The sequence below is a fragment of the Trypanosoma conorhini genome, assembly GCF_003719485.1.
Source record: "Trypanosoma conorhini strain 025E chromosome Unknown Tco_14.4_contig_00263, whole genome shotgun sequence".
NCBI lineage: Eukaryota > Euglenozoa > Kinetoplastea > Trypanosomatida > Trypanosomatidae > Trypanosoma > Trypanosoma conorhini.
Genome location: NW_021704349.1, coordinates 5,861 through 24,242, shown reverse-complemented (window position 1 = coordinate 24,242; position 18,382 = coordinate 5,861). Strand labels below are relative to the sequence as shown.

At 63.7% G+C, this 18,382-nt stretch overlaps 8 protein-coding genes across 8 annotated transcripts in view, besides 23 other annotated features; all 8 read left to right on the top strand.

Annotated features, from left to right (window-relative positions):
• Positions 1-217: 217 nt before the first annotated feature.
• Positions 218-242: a microsatellite.
• Positions 243-789: 547 nt separating this feature from the next.
• Positions 790-814: a microsatellite.
• Positions 815-822: 8 nt separating this feature from the next.
• Positions 823-1,683, top strand: Tco025E_04875 (proteasome alpha 3 subunit; the record flags this gene model as incomplete). Its single annotated transcript, XM_029371780.1, has 1 exon — positions 823-1,683. One exon carries the CDS (start codon positions 823-825, stop codon positions 1,681-1,683), a length of 861 nt encoding a protein of 286 aa, XP_029228136.1.
• A 213-nt stretch (positions 1,684-1,896) lies between these two features.
• Positions 1,897-1,931: a sequence feature (A-rich).
• A 65-nt stretch (positions 1,932-1,996) lies between these two features.
• Positions 1,997-2,025: a microsatellite.
• A 391-nt stretch (positions 2,026-2,416) lies between these two features.
• On the top strand, positions 2,417-4,264 carry Tco025E_04874 (putative amino acid permease; the record flags this gene model as incomplete). Its single annotated transcript, XM_029371779.1, has 1 exon — positions 2,417-4,264. One exon carries the CDS (start codon positions 2,417-2,419, stop codon positions 4,262-4,264), a length of 1,848 nt encoding a protein of 615 aa, XP_029228135.1.
• Positions 4,265-4,534: 270 nt separating this feature from the next.
• Positions 4,535-4,561: a microsatellite.
• Positions 4,562-4,998: 437 nt separating this feature from the next.
• Positions 4,999-5,034: a microsatellite.
• A 366-nt stretch (positions 5,035-5,400) lies between these two features.
• Positions 5,401-5,443: a sequence feature (GA-rich).
• A 26-nt stretch (positions 5,444-5,469) lies between these two features.
• On the top strand, positions 5,470-6,759 carry Tco025E_04873 (uncharacterized protein; the record flags this gene model as incomplete). The annotated part of the gene is made up of 1 exon (XM_029371778.1): positions 5,470-6,759. One exon carries the CDS (start codon positions 5,470-5,472, stop codon positions 6,757-6,759), a length of 1,290 nt encoding a protein of 429 aa, XP_029228134.1.
• A 126-nt stretch (positions 6,760-6,885) lies between these two features.
• Positions 6,886-6,908: a microsatellite.
• Positions 6,909-7,816: 908 nt separating this feature from the next.
• Tco025E_04872 (inositol polyphosphate kinase-like protein) lies at positions 7,817-10,012 on the top strand (the record flags this gene model as incomplete). Its single annotated transcript, XM_029371777.1, has 1 exon — positions 7,817-10,012. The coding sequence occupies one exon, from the start codon at positions 7,817-7,819 to the stop codon at positions 10,010-10,012; it is 2,196 nt and encodes a 731-aa protein (XP_029228133.1).
• A 1-nt stretch (position 10,013) lies between these two features.
• Positions 10,014-10,031: a microsatellite.
• Positions 10,032-10,048: 17 nt separating this feature from the next.
• Positions 10,049-10,079: a microsatellite.
• A 29-nt stretch (positions 10,080-10,108) lies between these two features.
• Positions 10,109-10,173: a microsatellite.
• A 194-nt stretch (positions 10,174-10,367) lies between these two features.
• Positions 10,368-10,399: a microsatellite.
• Positions 10,400-10,467: 68 nt separating this feature from the next.
• Positions 10,468-10,488: a microsatellite.
• A 269-nt stretch (positions 10,489-10,757) lies between these two features.
• Positions 10,758-10,798: a microsatellite.
• A 337-nt stretch (positions 10,799-11,135) lies between these two features.
• Positions 11,136-11,163: a microsatellite.
• A 148-nt stretch (positions 11,164-11,311) lies between these two features.
• Positions 11,312-11,337: a microsatellite.
• A 317-nt stretch (positions 11,338-11,654) lies between these two features.
• Positions 11,655-11,681: a sequence feature (GA-rich).
• A 101-nt stretch (positions 11,682-11,782) lies between these two features.
• Positions 11,783-11,822: a microsatellite.
• Positions 11,823-11,862: a sequence feature (A-rich).
• A 153-nt stretch (positions 11,863-12,015) lies between these two features.
• Positions 12,016-12,048: a microsatellite.
• Positions 12,049-12,093: 45 nt separating this feature from the next.
• Tco025E_04871 (putative threonine synthase) lies at positions 12,094-14,052 on the top strand (the record flags this gene model as incomplete). The annotated part of the gene is made up of 1 exon (XM_029371776.1): positions 12,094-14,052. One exon carries the CDS (start codon positions 12,094-12,096, stop codon positions 14,050-14,052), a length of 1,959 nt encoding a protein of 652 aa, XP_029228132.1.
• Positions 14,053-14,099: 47 nt separating this feature from the next.
• Positions 14,100-14,128: a microsatellite.
• Positions 14,129-14,396: 268 nt separating this feature from the next.
• Positions 14,397-14,422: a microsatellite.
• Positions 14,423-14,679: 257 nt separating this feature from the next.
• Tco025E_04870 (uncharacterized protein) lies at positions 14,680-16,656 on the top strand (the record flags this gene model as incomplete). The annotated part of the gene is made up of 1 exon (XM_029371775.1): positions 14,680-16,656. The coding sequence occupies one exon, from the start codon at positions 14,680-14,682 to the stop codon at positions 16,654-16,656; it is 1,977 nt and encodes a 658-aa protein (XP_029228131.1).
• Positions 16,657-16,734: 78 nt separating this feature from the next.
• Positions 16,735-16,761: a microsatellite.
• Positions 16,762-17,022: 261 nt separating this feature from the next.
• On the top strand, positions 17,023-17,637 carry Tco025E_04869 (uncharacterized protein; the record flags this gene model as incomplete). Its single annotated transcript, XM_029371774.1, has 1 exon — positions 17,023-17,637. One exon carries the CDS (start codon positions 17,023-17,025, stop codon positions 17,635-17,637), a length of 615 nt encoding a protein of 204 aa, XP_029228130.1.
• A 205-nt stretch (positions 17,638-17,842) lies between these two features.
• The window catches only part of Tco025E_04868 (uncharacterized protein), a gene marked incomplete at both ends in the record, with an annotated part of 1,320 nt that continues 780 nt past the window's right edge, over positions 17,843-18,382 (top strand). The window contains one exon of the mRNA XM_029371773.1: positions 17,843-18,382. This exon is cut by the window's right edge and continues 780 nt beyond it. Coding sequence (XP_029228129.1) covers positions 17,843-18,382 — 540 coding nt within the window.

Genomic DNA, 18,382 nt, shown 5'->3' with positions numbered 1-18,382 from the left:
TTGTCCATGCGGGGCGACGGGCGGAACGGCGTCCACAAAAGAAGAAAAGGGGGGAAAAGGGCCTTTTCTTTTCCCCCTTTTTTTTTGTACCGTCCCGCAATGCACACAGGCCTCAGCCAAGTGTGTTGCTCGTGTGCTTCTGTTGGCAACGTCGCCGCACACGGGCCTCGCTTGCCTGTGCCGCCTTGCGCTGTAGTGCCCTCGCACACACGCACGCAGAGAGACAGAGAGAGAGAGAGAGACCCGTGTGCGTGTGCCTGCGATTCAATTTCCGACCGCTGCTGAGGGCAGAGGCGAGCAGCTGCTGATGTTTTTTTTCTTGAGTTCCTTTTCTCTCTCCGCCCGTCTTCCCCCCCCCCCCCTCGCACCCTGCACGCTCCCGTCCCCAGACAGTGTGCAGTTGCAGATGAGGGGCGACGTGCGGCCCACTGATTTTTGTCGTCGTTTTTCTTTTTCTCCGTCGCTCGCTTCCAACGTCACTCGCCTTCTCCGTCTCCCGCGTGTTTGCTTTGGCCTCTGCCGGGGGCGTGAGGTCCACAAGGAAGTCCAAGCACACACGCACAGGCGCATTTATAATATTTATCAGGATTACTGCTGCGCAGTTCCCTTGGCTCGTGCACGGCAGGAATAAAGAGCGAGGCGCGGCGGGAACTTGACGCAGGGCGAGAGACCCCTGGAGGAGAAACAGCCACGACTGCGACACCGGCGCGTGTGTCAAATTGAGGAGGGGCAGCAAAGGCAGAAGGGAGCGGAGGGAGAGGGTTTCAGTTGCAGCCCTAAGCTCGGTCTTTTTTGTTGTTGTTGTTGTTTTGTTTGCCGCGGATGTCGTCGCGCTACGATAGCCGCACCACCACCTTCTCCCCGGAGGGCCGCCTGTACCAGGTGGAGTACGCCGAGGAGGCGATTTCGCAGGCCGGCACAGTCATCGGCATTCTCACCTCCGACGGCGTTGTCCTGGGCGCGGAGCGGGGGATGCAGAACAGCCTCTTCGACTCGGAGAACATGGAGGACAGGAACATCAGCGGGGACAAGGTGTACAAGATCGCCGACCACCTCGGCTGCAGCGTGGCCGGGGTGACCTCCGACGCCTACGCGCTGCTCAACCTCGCCCGCCTCAGCGCGAACCGGCACCGCTACACCTACCAGGAGCCGATGGCCGCGGAGGATCTCTGCCGGCTGGTGTGCGATGAGAAGCAGTTGTACACGCAGTACGGCGGCGTCCGCCCGTTTGGGGTATCCTTCCTCCTGGCGGGCTGGGACCGCCACCACGGCTACCAGCTGTACCGCACCGACACCAGTGGCAACTACAACACCTGGCACGCCTACGCCATCGGCCAGAACGACCAGGTGGCCCAGACGCTGCTCAAGCGGGACTGGAAGCCGGAGCTCACGCTAGACGAGGGCATCGTGCTCTGCCTTCGCGTGCTCGGAAAGACGATGGACACTGTCAAGCTCTCGGCGGAGCGACTGGAGGTGGCCGTCCTGCACAAAGTGCCGGCGCCCGCGACGCAGCGGCTGCTGGACCCGTACAACGCGTTGCCGGCGACCGTGCCGGAGTTCAAGATACTGACGGAGGAGGACCTCAAGCCGCTGATAGCAGAAGCAAACCGCCAGCGTGAGGCAGAGGAGGCGGCGGAGGCGGAAAAGGAAAAGCAGAACGAGCAAAGACTGGCATCTGCGTGAGCGCTGGGCGTGGATGGGTGTGAGAGGAAGCAGGAGAGAGGGGGGAGAGAAACGAAAATAAAAAGAAAAACAACAACCGATGTCAAGGGAACGGACAGTGACACAAAGTCGAGGGAACGAAAAGGACGAAGAAGAAGAAAAAAAAAGGTTTGACGACAACGCCGTGGGGCATGCGTGCTGAATAATCCCCTCCTTTCTCTCTCCGTCTATCTCTGTTTGTTTGCTTGTTTGTTTGTGTAGTATGTGTGCGCCGAGCTTTCTGCGGCGTGCGATTCCCCGACTCACTTTTTATCACTTTTTCTGCGCATTCCTTTGCGTGTGTGAGAGTGTGCGTGTGCGTGTCTCGCCAAGGGAGGTGTTTTCTTTTTTCTTCGCTTGCTTCAGCTAAAGGGACGGAGGCGCGACCTTAACGCGAGCTCTCAAGTACAGGAAGGCGTGGGGCGTGTGAAGAGAAAGCGAGAGAGAGTGAGGGGCGAGAGGCGGAAGTGGGAGCCGGCAGGTGAAGAAATCAGCATTGGCTGTGATTTTTGTTTCTTTTCTTTTCGGAGCGGGGCGGAGAGTTGGGGACGGAAAGTTACTTCACCCGGCGGCACTCGTTTGACCCACGGCCCTCTCGTTGTGGGTGTGCCGTGCCTGGACACACGTGTGAGCGCAACCTCAGGCGCGTGGCTGCGATACCGCGCGAGGGAGGCAGCGAGGCGGTTGCGGCGGCCGCGAGCTCCAAGCGGCGAGGATGAGCCACGCGGCGGAGCCCAACTCGCAGACGCGCCTGCGGCAGCGCCAAAATGTGAAGCCGATTTTTCATCCCGAGCTGAGGCACACGCAGGAGGTCATCCGGCGACCCGACTGGGTGCGGCGGGCCGGGGAGGCAGTCGCCCACCGCGGCTCCATCGGGATTGTCGGCCTCTTAGCCCTGATGTTCGCCAACTGCTTCGGCGGCGGCTACGGCTTCGAGGACACCGTCGGAGCGGCGGGCCCGCTGGTGACGCTGGTGGTGTGCCTCATCCTGCCCTGGGTCTGGTCTCTGCCGACGGGGCTGGCGGTGGCGGAGCTCTCCACCGCCGTGCCAAGCAACTCCGGCATCCTCATGTGGGTCAACGCCGCCTTTCCGGCGTCGGTCTCGTTCATGTGCATCATCTCAACCGTCTTCATCACCTTTGTGGGCAATGCGACGTACCCCAGCCTCACCTCGGAGTACGTGACGGCGCTGCTGCCGCTGAACAAGGGTGGCGAGATTGGGGTGAAGATTGGGGTGATTTTACTCTGCTGCATTCTCAACTGCGCCGGCGTCGAGATTGTCGGCTCGGCCTGCGTGGTTGTGTGCGTGATCGCGATGCTGCCGTTTCTGATCTTGTCGTTCCAGCAAATCTTCACGCACGGCCTCGACGGTAAGGCCATTTCACACGTGGATTTGCCCGGAATCAACTGGCCTTCCTTCCTCAGCATGGTGACGTGGAACTACGCGAACATTGAGAATGCGGGGGCGATGGTGGAGGAGGTGTCGAACCCGCGCGTGACCTTCCCGCGGATGATGGTGCCGCTCATGTTCTCCTCCTACATTGCCTACCTCCTCCCCATGCTGGCCGGCGTCAGCGCGCTGGGGCCGCAGCAGAACTGGTCGGAGTGGCAGGCAGGGCGCTGGCCGCAGATCGCCCACCTCGTCTCTGGCGATTGGCTCAAGTACTACCTGTTTGCCGGGGCCATCGTGAGTGGGCTGGGCTTCACGCTGACCTCGATGTGTTGCACCAGCCGGCTGCTGGCGGGCATGGGCACAATGCAGATGTTTCCCAAGAAACTCTCACGCATCATTGGGTACTACCACCCCACCATCGGCACCCCGATACCGGCCATTCTGCTCAACTCGACGGTGACGATGGCCTTCTGCATATCCATGGACTTTGGGGATGTGGTGGCCATGTGCCAGTCCCTCTACTGCCTGCGCATGCTGCTCATCTACGCCTCACTCATTAAACTGCGCATCGACCACCCAAATCTGCCGCGGCCCTACGCCCTGCCGTGCAACACGGTCGCCGCCGCATTGTGCCTCGCGCCGTCGGCCCTCTTTTGCGTCGTCGCCGCCGTCGTTTCCGCGATGGTGTCACTCCCGATTGGGCTGGCGCTGGTCGGTTTCCTCGCCGTGGGGAGTGGCGGGTCGTACCTGTACTGCCGCTACGTCGCCCGCAACGGCTTCCAGGGCGTGATCGTGCACTGTGAGATCTCCGACGACGACGAGAACCCCGCCGACGACTACGGGCCGGGGCCCGGGATTAACCGGGGCGTCTTCTACAACGACGGTCACACCGAGCAACCCGGGGAGCTGCTTCTGGGCCTCTTCCCCACCAGCCCGCCGCCGCCGCCCGAGGGGGACGACGACGCGGCGGCGATGACAAACTTCCGCGGAGAGCCAGTGGAGAAGGACGTCCAGTGCAGCTTTGGTTGCTCGCCCGCGGGGGAGGCAGCGAGCCCGTTTGGTACGCACCGCGAGACACCCGACGCTTACGGGCTTTTAGGTGATGCCGGCAACGGGGATGAGAGGTGGCCGACCCACCCGGACGGTGGCAGGCGGGGGTTTGCGAGCTAGCGGGGCGGCATCACGTGTTTGCACAAAAGCCTGCGGGCACACGCAAGCAGTGTGAGAGAGAGAGTGATAAGGTGGGGACATGTGCGCCGTCGCAGCGGCAGATACTGCGCATGCATATTCTGCGTTGTGGCCCGGCCGCGCCACGTTCCACTCGCAGAGTGGAGGTACGAGCTGCCCCCCTCCCCTTATTTCGCACGCCAGCAGCCGTGCTGCCCTGCCCGCCTTTGTGCTCGTGCACAGCTGCTATTGTGGCCGCGTTATAAAGCGCCCTGCTGTTGTTGTTGTTGTCGTCGTGGTCGCTGGTAGTCGCTGCGTAGCGGACGGGGTAGCGTGGGAGTGAGAGGCAGAGAGAGAGGCGTACGGCGGAGTCTTCAAGCAACAACAACGCAACAGTTACCTCGTAACGTTAAGGGATTCAGTTTTTTTTTTTTTGCGCATGCGTGTCCCTGTGGTCCGTCCCGGCCTCTTTGTGTTTTTATTTTTCGTTTTATTTTGTTTATATTTGTTTTTCGTTTGTTTTCCTTCGTTCTGAACGTTTGTTTCCCGCTTTTTCCCCCAGTGACTGTGTGCGTGTGCGTGCCGCGGCGGAGGAGGAGGGGGGAGTGAGGAATAATAATAAAAGCAGGGGGCAACTGGTGCTGCTGGCGGTGCAGTAACGGAGACGCGGGGAGTGTGAGACGTGTCGGCAGGCGCCGACGCCAACAACTTCGAGAGGCTGTAAGGAGGAGCCCTATAAGTAAAGCACGAGAGACGAAAAAAAAGAAAAGAAACAGCAAGCCGCCAGCGTATTGGGCAGAGGGTGGGAGAGAACGCGCGGGGGGAGGCGCGGGTTTGATGCGATGCTGCGCGTTAACGCGTCGAAAAGGGGGCAGCACGAGGCGGTGGAGGGGGGGGAAAAAAAAGGAGAGGGAGGAAGTGGAAGAATGTCACTGAGTGTAGGAGATAATACGTGGAGAGGCGAACGATCGTAACCCGTTAAGCTGCCAGGTGAATCGAGTGAAATTTGTATTGGCCGGCGCCTGTTTTTATTTCTGCTGCAGTTTGGGTTCTGCCAGTTTCCCTGCAGGAGGCTTGGCAGCCGCCGGGCAGGCACTTGTCGTTGTTGCTGCGCCCACCGCTGAGGCGGGTGCGGAAAGCTCGCTCTTTCTCTCTTTCTCTCCCTCTCGCTCTTTGTCGCTCATGCGCGGCCGCTCACAGAGGAAGTAATGAGCGCCACCGAGGAATCGCATGTAAACGGCACGGTGGAGGGGCAACCGCCGCGCTCGGACGCACCCCCCGCCGCGGGCGCATGCAAAGTGAAGCAGACGCGCGACTACATCGTCCACGGGCCCAGTGCGACGCCGTACTTCACTCTCCGCCCTGCGGCCGAGGCAGCCGCCGTCCCACCGCTGCCCCGCGGGCCCGTGACCTCCACCCCGTCGCCTCCGTCTGCCCGCGCGCTGCGGGGGCGGGGGCGCGGGGCGGCGCAGGCAGCAGCGTCGCCGAGCCCATGCAGACTGTCGCCCTTGAACGCGTCCCCGCGGGGCCCGGCGTCACCGACGTCGACGGTGTGGCGGCCGAGCTGCGCTGCGCTGAGGCATCGCTGGCGGTTCATCAGGAAGGAGGAATTTGGCCTCGTGCGGCCGCCGCGGGTGACGGGGGCGATGGTGCCGAAGCACGTGCTAGACAGCGAACACTCCGCGGTGGGGCGCGTGGTCGAGGAATGCTCGCTTGCGCCCGGTGACCTCCCGGGCAACCGTGGCGCGCCGCAGCCGCTGGAGACCTGTCAGCCTGACGAGCGGCCCTCGCAGCGGCACCCGGGGCTGAGGAAGCGGGGGGTGCGGCGGGGGTGGCTGGAAAAGGCGCTGCAGGACGAAGACGGCGCCGGCGACGCCTCCCATTCCAGCGAGGCGACGGCCCTGCCTCCCTCCACTGCCGCCGGTTCGGGCCTCGCGGTTGGCGACAGCGCTGGCGTGGGACGCGCCCTCCCAGCGAAGGGGGAGGGCGGCAGGGCCGTCGCCTCGCCGGGAAGGCATGCCCGAATTCTCTCGCCGCGGCCAGAGCCCGAGGCGGCGGCGCCGGCAACCACCTCCTCCACGGCGGCCGCCACAGTAGCAGAGGCTGGCGCCAGGAGCCCGCGTCGCCCGTCGCCCACGGCGGCACACGCGGCGCAGCGACTCCGTGACACGCTGTTGTCGGCCTCCTTTCAGCGCATGGTCGACGACCTCGGGGACGCAAACGCGTACGGCCCGGTGGATCGGGTGGCACTCCTCCGTCATGCCAACATCTTCCGTGAACTTCCACTTCAGTCGCGCTACCAAGAGATGCACCCGCTCTATGAGCTGCGCCCCGCCGGCCAAGATTTCCTTCAGGTAAAAAGTCCCAAGGCCGCCGCACGTGAAGTGAACAGTCCTTTTCCCCTGTTGAAGCGGCCGTCGAGCGGGGAGGAGGCGATGACCGCAGTGGTAGACGAAGGCATGGCATCCGCGGCGACGGAAGACGTGGCCAGCCTATAATTTGGAGACAACTGTGGGAGTGGCAATGGAGAGGGACACTGCGAGGGACGCCGCTGCAGAGCGAATTATGGCGTTCCCCAGAGTAACGAGGAGCTCCGCCTACAGCCCCAGCCTTCTCCTCTGCCATTTCTTTCTTTCTTTCTTTCTTTGCGCTACTTCCTATGTATAGCTATATTTATCGAGTTGTATGTGTGCGGGGTGAGGAGTTGTTGAAACCTTGAGGCCATGCAGAGTTCATATTTTTTTTGTCGTAACTCTTATTGTGTTTCCGTTCGTCTTATTTCCGGTTTGTCCATTGCTTCTGCTTCATCCGCCCTTGTCCCCTTGCTGTGCTCAACGCCGTCACCACCGTACATGTATATCCGCCCCTCCCCCGCGCCGTGGGCACACGACACGGGCAACACGCTGATGAAGACGGCGGTGGGCGGTAGATGCCCCCTCCTCCCCCTCCTCCCTCCCGCATGGCTCTACCGCAGATGCGAAGCTGCACCCTGCCGTCATTTTATATATATGTCCGTATCTGTGTGTGTGTGTGTTTATTGTAAGCTTTTTTCCCTCACCTGCTTTAATTGTCTGTGGCCCTGTTACTTCCCCCACGACTGGTCCTTTTTGAGGCACAGCCGAGGCGCAACTACCGTGTGGCAAGACGGGGGGCGGGAGCTGGTGTGAAGCCGGCTGCGGAAAAGCACCGGAGGGGCAGGGTGTGTGTGTTGTTGTGTGTCTATCCCTCTGTACGTATCTGTCTACCTATATCTGCGTAGCCCCACCCCTGTTGTGGTGCGTGCGTGTGTGTGGTCTGTCTTCTTCGTCTACTCTGCCCTCGCCCCTTTGGCCGCCGCGCCGCCGCCTTGTACTTCTCCCCTGCCTCGTTCCGTCCTTGGAATTCTACCTGGCGAAGAAGAGGTCAAGTTTATTGCTACGCGCAGCGCCCGTTCACGCGCTGTGTGTGCGGTCACTCAAGGTAACAAGCAACGAGACGCCGCAGAACGAGGCGCGGAGCTGGCCAGCTTGCTCTTGTTCGTGTTTGGCCCCACACTCCTAGCCCATCCGGGCAGCCATGCGGCGCGGGTCGGAGGAGCAGGCTCAGCAGCAGCAACGGCTGGAGCAGAGGTCTGACGTGGCGATGGGGCTTATGCCGTTGTTTTCCGTGACGCCGAACGCCGACCCCGCCGCGGAGTGCCCGTCGTGCCTGTCGCCCGAGCTGAGCCGGCAGGGCCACTTTGCGGCGCCCGGCGACGACGAGGAGGAGGATGACGGGTACAAGAGCTCCGACGAGGCGACGCCGCGCGACGGCCGCGCGGGCGGGGCCCTCGATGCCAGTCTTAGCAGCAGTAGCGGCGTCCCCAGCGCCTTCGCTGAGCCCCAGTGGAGAGGCGCGCCGGGCGTCAACGACGACGACGACGACGCTGACGGCGGTAGCGAGGCGGGGCCGCGGCGGAGTGGGCACAGTACCGGCTTAGACGCACAAAACCGGTGGCCGGGCGGCATGCTGGCGCCGCGCCTCCTGGGCGACGACGATGACGACTACGACTACGACTACGGCTACGGTAGCACGGAGGCGACGACGCAGGGAAGGCTGAAGGCGGGGCGAACCGATATCGACAGCGCCACGACGACGACAACGGCGGCGGCGGTGACAGCATTCGCCCTTGAGGGAACGATGTTGGCGAGCGACACTCGGAGGCAGGCGGAGGGGGAGCCGGCAGGCAGCAGCAGCACGAAGGCGTCCTCGTCGTCGCGGGAGGAGCTGGCGGGCGGCGGCGGCCTTTGCGCTGACCTTCACCCGCTCCCCAAGTACAACAGCGACGGCTTCGCTGAGCCCGCGGAGCAGCCGCAGCCGCAGCCGCAACTGAAGAAAATTAAAAAGAAATGGGCTCGCCTGTTCCACCCGGAGGAGGCTGAGAAGAAAGCGGGCGGGAGCGGGGAGGTGCGTCGCCGGCGCGTCGTGAACGCTCCCCCGACGACGGCGTCGGGCGTTTTGGGCGCCGGTGGGAGCGGGGCGACGACGGTGCGGGTCGATAACGCCCTGGAGCCCGCCGCCGAGCCCGCGGGCTCCGTCGGCGGCCACCACCTGGCCATCGTGGAGGACGGGGTGTTTATGAAGGAGTCCTGCTCGCCGCGGGAGGAGCGCTTCTATGAGATGTTGAGGCCCGTGCAGGAGTACGTCGGGCGCCATCGAGAACTGCTGGACGCGTACTACTCCCTTTCCTCCTCCTCAGCCTCTTCCTCCGCCTCCTCCTCCGCCTCCTCCGCTGCTTCTTCCGTCTCCGCCCCGAGCGGCGCGGGGGAGCGGCGCGGGAACGGCAGGGAAGACGAGGGCGGCCAACGCCTGGGGCGGGAGCCGGCTGTGCCGGCGCACTGGGAGTGGTGGTGGCGCCGCCGCCGCCGCTCCGACACCGCGGCGCTCGGAGGACGCGGCACCGGGGATAGGAGCCTGCGTGACACGAGCACGGCGCTGGCGGCGGTCAGCGCGGGACGGCACTGGGATGTGCTCATCCCGCTCGTCCCATTTACTCCGCGGTACATCGGTCTTCGCTGCGTGCGGCTTGGGGGCGGCGGGTCTAGCAGCAAAAACGGTCTGCGGCCCTCCTCCGCTGCCAACGAGCGGGATGAGGCGCGGGTGCAGGGAGCCTCCGGCAGGCGCGCCACCGGTCCGGCCGGGGCAGCGGCGACGGCAAACGAAAGCGGGGGGGAGTTGCGGCAGATGATAGTGCTGGAGAACTTGTGCTACGGCTTCATCCACCCCTGCATCCTCGACATCAAGATGGGGAGCCGCCAGTATGGGATGAACCCGTCCGAGGCAAAGCTGCGCAGCAAGGAGCGCAAGGCGGCACTGTCGACCTCGATGCAGCACGGGGTGCGGCTGGCGGGGATGAAGCGGTGGTGCCCCGACACGCAGCAGTACGAGACGCGGTCGAAGGTGGCGGGGCGGCACCTCTCGCTCGAGGAGCTGCGGGAGACGATCGCGCGCTTCATGCAGTGTAGCAGGCGCCTCCGGCACAAGTTCCGCAGGCAGGTGCGGCGGCTGCGATCGGCCTTCCTGCGGCAGGCCGTCTTTCGCTTCTTCACCTCCTCGCTGCTCTTTGTGTACGACGCCGACCGCCCGCTGCTCTCCTCGCGGATCGTGATGGTCGACTTCGCCTTCACCTACGAGCGGGAGGAGCTGCAGCGCGGCGGCGACCCCGAGGCGGCGTACGAGCGGGACGTGGGGTACATCAAGGCGCTCGACACGCTGCTCGCCATCCTCGCCTGACGCGGCGGCGGCGGCGGCGAAGTCCCCCACCCCCCCCACACACACACACGGACGCACAGACGCACACTAACCGCGACGTGCGAAGGAAACAGCGACCAAAAAAGAAAAACGGAAATTAACAAGACAAAAAAAAAAGAACTGAAGACAAAAACAAAACAAAAAGTACAATAATTTAATGGCGCCCTGCTGCGTGTTATGTACTTCTCCAGAACTGCCGCAGTTTGTTGGCGACACATGCGTGCGGTTGGCAGAACTCAATCTGCGTCTTCCGTTCCCCCCACCGTCCCTCAATTTTCTTTACTGTTTGGTGGTTGCTGTGTGTTTTTTTTGTTTCTCCTTCCCCCTCGCGCCCCACGTTTGTTTGTTTGTTTGTTTTTGTTGTTGTTGCCGCGGCTGCTTCTGTTGTAAAACGAGGCCGCAGTGGTGGGGAGGGGAAAAGTGCGGAGAAAAGCAAAATATATATATATATATATTATCATCATCAGTTTAAAACGAGAGAAATTACGAAGACGCAGAGCTCTTAAAAACGAAAAGAAATACCCGCAAGGAGGGCGAGAGGAAGAAAAAACGGTTGAGTGACGGAGGCAAACACCCCTCCGTGGGCTGCCGCGGAGGGGGGGATGCAAATTGTATGTACATATTGCACTGCGTGCCTCTCTCTCCCTCTCCCCCTTCAGCCCCCGGGGGCCACGCCACACCCGCACAGTGTGCCGCTTCCCACGTCCTACACATGGACTAACAGGGCGAGAGAGAACGAAAGAGTGAGAGAGAAAGAGAGAGAGAGAGGACCTCACAGGAGGGGGCACAGAGTGCGTTGCGTGTCCCGCTTGTCTCCAGTCACAAAAGTAATTAACGCAGAGAGATGCAGGCCACATCCCCATGCACCAGGGACACAACGAATACACGAGGGGAGGGGGGAGGGCGATGACTACACACAACAACGCTTACGATTTTTACTACCACTACTACGGCCCCTGCCGGGGAGGGGGGGGTCTAAACTGCGGCCTGTTATTGTTGCATTGGCAGGTTTCTTTTCTCCACCTCCCGCATCCTCCTTCAGTAGTTGTTTTCCTTCTTTCTTTGGTTGTTTCCTTTTGGTAGAGGGATGTGTATGACTCTGACAGTGTGTGTGTGTGTGTGTGTGTGTGTGTCTCGCCATTGCGCCCATAAGAGGAGGCTGTGGAAGGATGCATGCGTCCCGATACGGGCCACGTAGCTGATAACGCGTCTCTTCCTCAGCTCTACCCGCTGCCTCACTTGTGGCCTGGTTGGTTTATGTTTTTGATTTTCTACCAGAGCATATATATATATGTATATATGCATATGTTGCTGCCTTGAGAAGGCGGCGCGAGTGCAATGCTTCTTCTACTGCTGCTAAGACCCCCTGCGTGGAGGGGAAGCCGGCGGTTGTAGAAACCCCTAACGACTGTCACTGCTTCACTTTACGGCGGGATCCCGGTTGTCATGGGAATATGCTTTACGAATTCGTTTCCCTCCACTGCCTCTTCGCTTTCTGTGCATGTGAGTGAGTGAGCGGGGGATACGTCTCTTCTGCATCGAACGGGATGCCGGGCGCATGGGAGCAAAACGGCTTGTCTTTGCATAGTTGTGCCCCGCTTTTCCCTCGCCGCTCACGCACATTTTCTTTTTTCTTCTTCTTCTTTTACTTGTAGAGATGTGGGGAGTTGGTCTCGGCCAGGCAAATCGTACCCCAGCGTGGGATGTTGTCGTTGGTTGGTGTTGCCCGTCGCGGAATTGGAAAATGACTCTTGTGTGTGTGTGTGTGTGTGCATGTGCCTGTGCGTGAATGTTTGTGTGTTTGTGTCTTTCTTTTTTTCTTCTTTTTTTTTGCTCTCCCCCTCTCGCCGCCACCCTCCGCGTATGTGTTTGTCCGTGGGCGCTTTGGATGCGTCCCGGCCGGAGTCGCAGTGCCCGGCGCTGCAGCTTCTTCCCCCGCCTCCGCTCTGCCTCTCCCACACGTGCGCAGACGCACGTTTCCCCGCTTTTTTCTTTTTTTTTCTTTTTATTTACTTCTCCCGGCGGAGGGGCGGAGAAAAAAAACACCGCAGCCGCCGCCTTTGATGCTCGCCCTGCGTGTGACGGGCTCGGCCCCGGCCGCCGCGAAGGGGGCGGTGGAGCGCGCCCTGCTGGCCGCGGACGTCCCCGCGCGGTTCACGCTGAGCCCGCCACACGAGGCGCAGGAAGCAGGCGGGGCCCCGACGTTTCGGCTGCTGCTTGAAGCGCATGACGCGCAGCTCACGAGCCCGCAGGCGGCGCCGTACGACTGCCGCTTTATCTGGACCCCCGCGAGCACCGCGGCGGAGGTGGTGGCGGAGGTGACCTCCGTGCTGGACGGCCGCCGCTTCATCTCCACCCGCGGCGCGGCAGGCGCGGAAACCACGTTCCTGACGGTTGTGCGGGACGGCCTGGCGCCGGACGGCGGCCTCTACAGCCTGCAGCGCATCCCGCAAATGACGGCGTCGCAGCTGCGCTACCTCTGCACTACGCCCACGCTGAGCTACGTGGAGGCGGCGCAGCTCGTGCTGGAGCGACTCGTGGACACCACCATGCAGCCGGCGACGCTGCACACGCTGCTCGCCGAGGCGTACGCCTCAGCCCGCTGGAGTGGGCTGAGCGACGTGTGTCCCGTCACGCCCCTGCTTCACGACGGAGGGGCGGCTGCCGCTGAAGCTCCCCCTCCCGCCGCGGCGACTGACGCCCACTGGTGTGACATGTCACTACTGGAACTCTACCACGGCCCCACCGCCGCCTTCAAGGACTTTGCCTTGCAACTCTTCCCTCGCTACTTTGAATTTGCCACGACGCACGCCTGTCATGCCGACCCGCCCCCCTCGTACGTGATCCTCACCGCGACCTCCGGCGACACGGGGGTGGCTGCAATCAGTGGATTTGTGAACGCCGGAAGCCCCAGTCGCGTCATGGTGCTATACCCCCTCCACGGCGTCTCGCCGGTGCAGCAACTACAAATGTTGTCGTACGATGATGGGGCGACTGTGCGGGTGTACGGGGTGCGGTCGGACTTCGATTTTTGTCAGTCCACCGTGAAGCACGTGTTCGCCAACCGCGCCCTGGCGCAGCGGTTGTGGGGAGGCGCCGGCGTCCGCCTGTCCTCCGCCAACAGCATCAACTGGGGTCGCCTCATCCCGCAGGTGGCGTACTATTTTTGGGCGTATCGCCAATTTGTGCAGCGGCAGCGGCTACGGCTGGGCGACCCACTCGACGTTGTGGTGCCGTGCGGGAACTTTGGCAACATCCTCGCGGCCTTCTTTGCGAAGCGCATGGGGCTGCCGCTCGGCACGCTGGTGGTGGCCTCCAACCGCAACGACGTGCTCTTTGAGTTTGTGCGGACCGGCCACTACGACGTCCGCCAACGACGGCTGGTGCCGACGGCGTCGCCCTCGATTGACATTCTGAAGGCCTCCAACGTGGAGCGGCTTCTCTTTTTGCTCGCGGGCGGCGACGCGGCGTGGGTGGCGGCGCAGATGCGGCGCCTCGAGACGGAGGGGCACTTCGTCGTGGAGGGGGACGCGCTGGCCGTCCTGCGGGCGGAGTTCTGGGCCACCAGCTGCACCGAGCCGGAGTGCGCCGCGACGATCAAGGCGGTGTACGAGGCCTCCGCCGGCCGCCTGCTGGATCCGCACACCGCCGTTGCCGTCTTCGCGGCGCGGCAGTTCCGCCAGTTCCAGCTGGAGCAGGGCCTGGCGCGGCGCCCGCTGGTCATCGCGAGCACCGCCCACTGGGCAAAGTTCCCCGGCCCGGTTCTGCGCGCGCTGCGGGGGGAGGATATGGCGCACGACGCCGCAGCGCCGGACGGGGGGGCGGCGGAGGACCCGGTGCGTGCCTGTAGAGGGGTGTACGACGCGATTCTTGCGCGCTGCCCGCGCGTCGCCGTCCACCCCGCCCTGAACGCCGCCCTGACAGCGGCGGCGGCAAAGGCGAGGGCGCCCCGCGACCTCGCGGCAGACGTGTCCTGCGTTGAGGAGGAGCTGCTGAAGTTCGTCGCCGTGAATTCCGCCTGAGTCGCACAGGGACGCGCCAGTGGCCAGCGTAGAAGTAGACACATATATGTGTGTGTGTGTATGTGTGTGTGTGTGTAAGGGAGGTGGCAATTGTGTGAGGACAATATTCTTTTTTCTTCATTCCTTGTCGGCGGTTTGGGGTGTGTACTTCCCTTGCTGTTGCTAACAGAAATAAGTGCGTAGCAGGTAGTTGTTGTTTGTTTGTTGCCTCTTCTCCTTCGGGAGAAAAGGAAAAACAAAAAAACAAAACACATTTGCCCGCCTCTAGTGTCCCTCTCCGCTGCCATCACGTGTCTGCCTGTTTGCTGCCACCGCCGCCCACACACACGCACACACACTCACAACTCTCTCTCTCTCTCTCTCTCTCCCTTCCGCTTGAAGTACAAGACACCCCCCACCCACCCCCCACACTGCGCAGAGAAAGAGAGGGAGCGGGAGACCAAAACCGAAGGAGACGAGGAAGGGCGGTCCAGGAGACCGCGACTGCAGAAAAAGTCGCAGAGAGCGAGGGATAGAGAGGGCGGGCAGGTGTGGGTCGCCACGCGCACTGGCACTGCTTTGGCTCGCTCCCTCCGCTCTCCCCTCTCTCCCGCGCCTTCGCCTTAGCGGCCTCCTGCGACACGCGAGATGGCTGCTCGCCCCCTGCAACGCGGGCCGGAGCCGTCCCTGCTGTGGGACCATTTCCTGGCGGCGGACGTCACCCACACGTTTCGCGCGCTTTTTGCCGAGAAGCTGTCCGCCGTGTCCGACCGACGGGAGTTTTCCACGCGGTTGACGGCCCTCATGCGACAGTGGCGGGCGGAGCACTGGCACGATATCTTCATTGGCGCCGCCACGAAACGCCGCGGCGACGGTGGCGAGGATGAGAAAGGCGGCGCAGCTGCAGCGGCGCGGCGGTGGGAGCGTGGCCTGGCGGCGTACTACGAGTCCATCCGTGTGCAGCGGCTGATGGACGAGACGTTGTTCTTTCACCTGTCGGAGGCGGATGCGTTGGAGGTGGATAAACTGGGGCGCCGCGAGTTGCGGCGGCGGCGCGGGTTAGTTCGCGCCGTGGACGAGGTCTGGCGCGCCGGGAAGGCGGCGGCTGACTTTCTGCTCCCAGTCACGGAGCAGGAGGCGCCGCTGTACTACCGCCGCGTGCGGCGGCCCGTGTGCGTCGCCTCCATCTACTGCAGCGTGTGGGAGGGCGAGGTGGAGGACTACGCGGGGCTGAAGGTGCTCCTGACCCTCATGCGCTCCAACTGCGAGTTGTACAACGGTGGCGGGAGCCCGCTGGTGGCGGCGTGTCAGGAGCTCGTCTCCGTCGGCTTCCGCGCAGCGCGGGAGGCGCAGGCCCACGAGGAAGAGGAAGAGGAAGCCGAAGAGGCGGCGAATGGCGGCGCCGGCGGTTCTGCTGCTGGGGGCGGGGACAACCACACACGATTCCCACCCCGCACGGAGGCGGAGTTGGCGTGGCTGTTCCCGCCCCGACACGAGGCGGCGCAGCTGCCGCCGGTAGACAACAGCCACGGCGCCACGGCGGCGGGACGCGGCGTCGCGCACGACGCTGGCGAGCCCAGGCGCGTGCTGCGGCTCATTCGCCGGACGGGCGCGCAGGAGCCAATGGCGCCTGCCGCAGAGAACCCTACCGGCACGGCGACAACGCGGCGCTTGACGCTGCGACTGGCGCCGCGTGCTGCCGTCGTCGCCGACGCCGCCGCAGCCCCCTCCCCCTCCAAGACGAGGCGGGGAAAGAAGGAGGCGAAGGATGACGCCACCACTGCGACGGCGGCGACCGCGCGTGGGAGGCGGAATAAGACGCGGAGGGAGGTGGAGGTGAAGTACTGGATGCGCTGCGACCTGTGCCACACCTGGCGCGTTGTGGCGGAGGAGCTTGACCCACTGCCGGAACACTGGGACTGCTCCCTCGTCGGCTTGCCGTGCTCCCCGCCGGAGGCAACGCCGAGGGGCGAGCGGCGGCCGGCGTCACCGGGGCCGAAGAAGCGGCCTGGGCGAAGGAAGACACGCGGCGGGGCGAAGGCCCCCGAGGCGGCCAGCGGCAAACGCGGGCGACGGAAGACGACGAGGGGAGTGGCGGAGAGGAAGGCGGGGGGTGAGGCAACGCTTCCGCAAGAGGAGGTGGCAAGGCAGAAGCGCAAGAATGCCTCGCGTGCAGCCGCGCCGCGGAAGCGCAATGCACGCCGATCCCCTTCCTCCTCCTCCTCCTCCTCCTCCTCCACATCTTCGTCGGATTCGACCGGCAGCAGCGGCAGCAGCAGCAGTGACGCTGACACACCACCGCGGCATGGACGTGGCCGTAAATCCCGTCGAGCACCGCAGCAGCAGCAGCGGCGGCAGCGGGACCAGCAGCAGGAGTGTAGTCGTGGCCGGAAGCGCTCTCGTGTCACCAGAAACTCATCGTGGGATGACGACAGTGGCAGTTACGGTGACGATGACACGCCGCGGTCGATGCGTGCGGCGAAGCCCGCGGTGCCTCCCTTGACGCTGGAGAAGCTCGTGGAGCTTGAGGCGGCCATGGACGAGGTGGAGGCGACGCCGATCGACGACCACAACCCCGTAGAAATCCTTGCTAGGCTTCGCACCATAGCCAAATGGCTGCGATGAGGCGGGGGGAACGAAGAGGGGCAGTAAGAAAAAGACGGAGGAGCATGCGTCTGAGGGTAAATACCGACCGCACCCGCTTGTGTGTGTGTGGGTGTGTGAGTGTGTTTACACTTCGCTTGGTCCGTGGGCGGACTTGTTTGTGTGCATGTACTCAATCGGACGTGTGTTTTGTCCTCTGCCTCTCTGTGCCCGTGTCTCTACCGTCACTTTCTTTTTTTTTACTATCCCTCCCCCACCCCACCCCACCCCCCACTTCACTTCGTTTGCCCTCCCTCCTTCGCGTCACGCTTCGTGCGGCTTGCACTCGCGCGGCTGGTAGCACATCCTGGTGGAAGCCGGAGGAAATAGAGCCGCTGCGGCTGGGCGATGGAGCAACAGAGCGTCGACGCCCTCAGCGCCTACGTGGCACGGGTGGACCGCCACCTGAACGGCGTCGAGTCCCACCTGCGCCACCTGCGCCACCGCGTCAGCGCATGCGCCCCGCTTTCTCACAGCACACTCCCGCCCGCCCTCCCGCCGGCGCGCAGCAGCGCGTCAGAGCAGCGGTTCTGGCCCTCCGCCTGGCGGAAGACGAGCGGCAGCGCGCCGGCGAGGGAAGGGGCGCGTGCGTCAGGGAACCGCCGCAAAAAGGGGACCCCCACATCCGCCTCGTCGTCGTCGCCAGCATCACTGTCCCCCCTACCAGTGGGGGGCACGCGGACCGCGGCAGCCGCCGCACACAAACGGTTTCCAAAGCCGTTGCAGCGGCGTCAGCCACCGCGGCTCTCGAGCGGCGTCAGCGCATTGCTAAGCTCCAGCTCATCCACGCTGCTGTCGTCGTCGTCGTCGTCGTCCTCGTCGTCGTCCGTCGTCGTCCTCCGCCTCATCAAGCTTGCAGTCGCGGCAACGGCGGCAGGCGATGGCAACATCGAGCGTCTCTTCTACGTTAACGTCCGCCACGCTTATCTCCTTCTCTTCGCTAGAGGGAAGCCCGGCGGGTGAGCTCGCGACACGCTGCCTGCAGTGGCGTCGGGCCACCTACCACCTTCTCGCCTCCCACTACGAAAAGTGTCACGGCGCACTGGCGCACGCGAGGCGGCTGGGAAGGCACGAGAGGCGCGCCAGAAGCGACCTCCTTGCCGCCCCCATAGCCGAGAATAGCGAGGAACGACGCCGCCTCACGAGCCCGAGTGAAAGCTGTGACTCCATGGATGACCTGAGCGACGACAACCAAACACCGGGGGCACTTCCTAATGAAGCTACACTTGGCCCAATGTCGACGAGCCGCCCCACCTCTGCGGTATCAGGGCTCGAGGCGGGACGCGTGGCGGGGGAACTTGCGGCGCTGGAGGAGGAGGAGTCTGCCTGCAGGCGCGCGCTGGAGGTCGAGGCTGTTCGGGCGGCCGACGGCATTGCGCGGGCGCGGGGCCGCAGCGCCAGGGACGCCGCCGTGCGTGAGCGGCAGCGGCAACTTGCCGCGCAGGCCGAGTCGGCGGCGGCGACGCGGGCCCAGCTCCGGCGCGAGAGTCGCAGGATAGAGGAGGAGGAGGCGGGGCGGCGTGGCGCCATCGAGCAGGACGAGGACGAGGAACGTGCGGATCTGTTAGACGCGATGGATCGGGACGCCGAAGTGGCGGCGGAGCTCGAGGCGGGACGCGTGGCGGGGGAACTTGGCGGCGCTGGAGGAGGAGGAGTCTGCCTGCAGGCGCGCGCTGGAGGTCGAGGCTGGTTCGGGCGGCCGACGGCA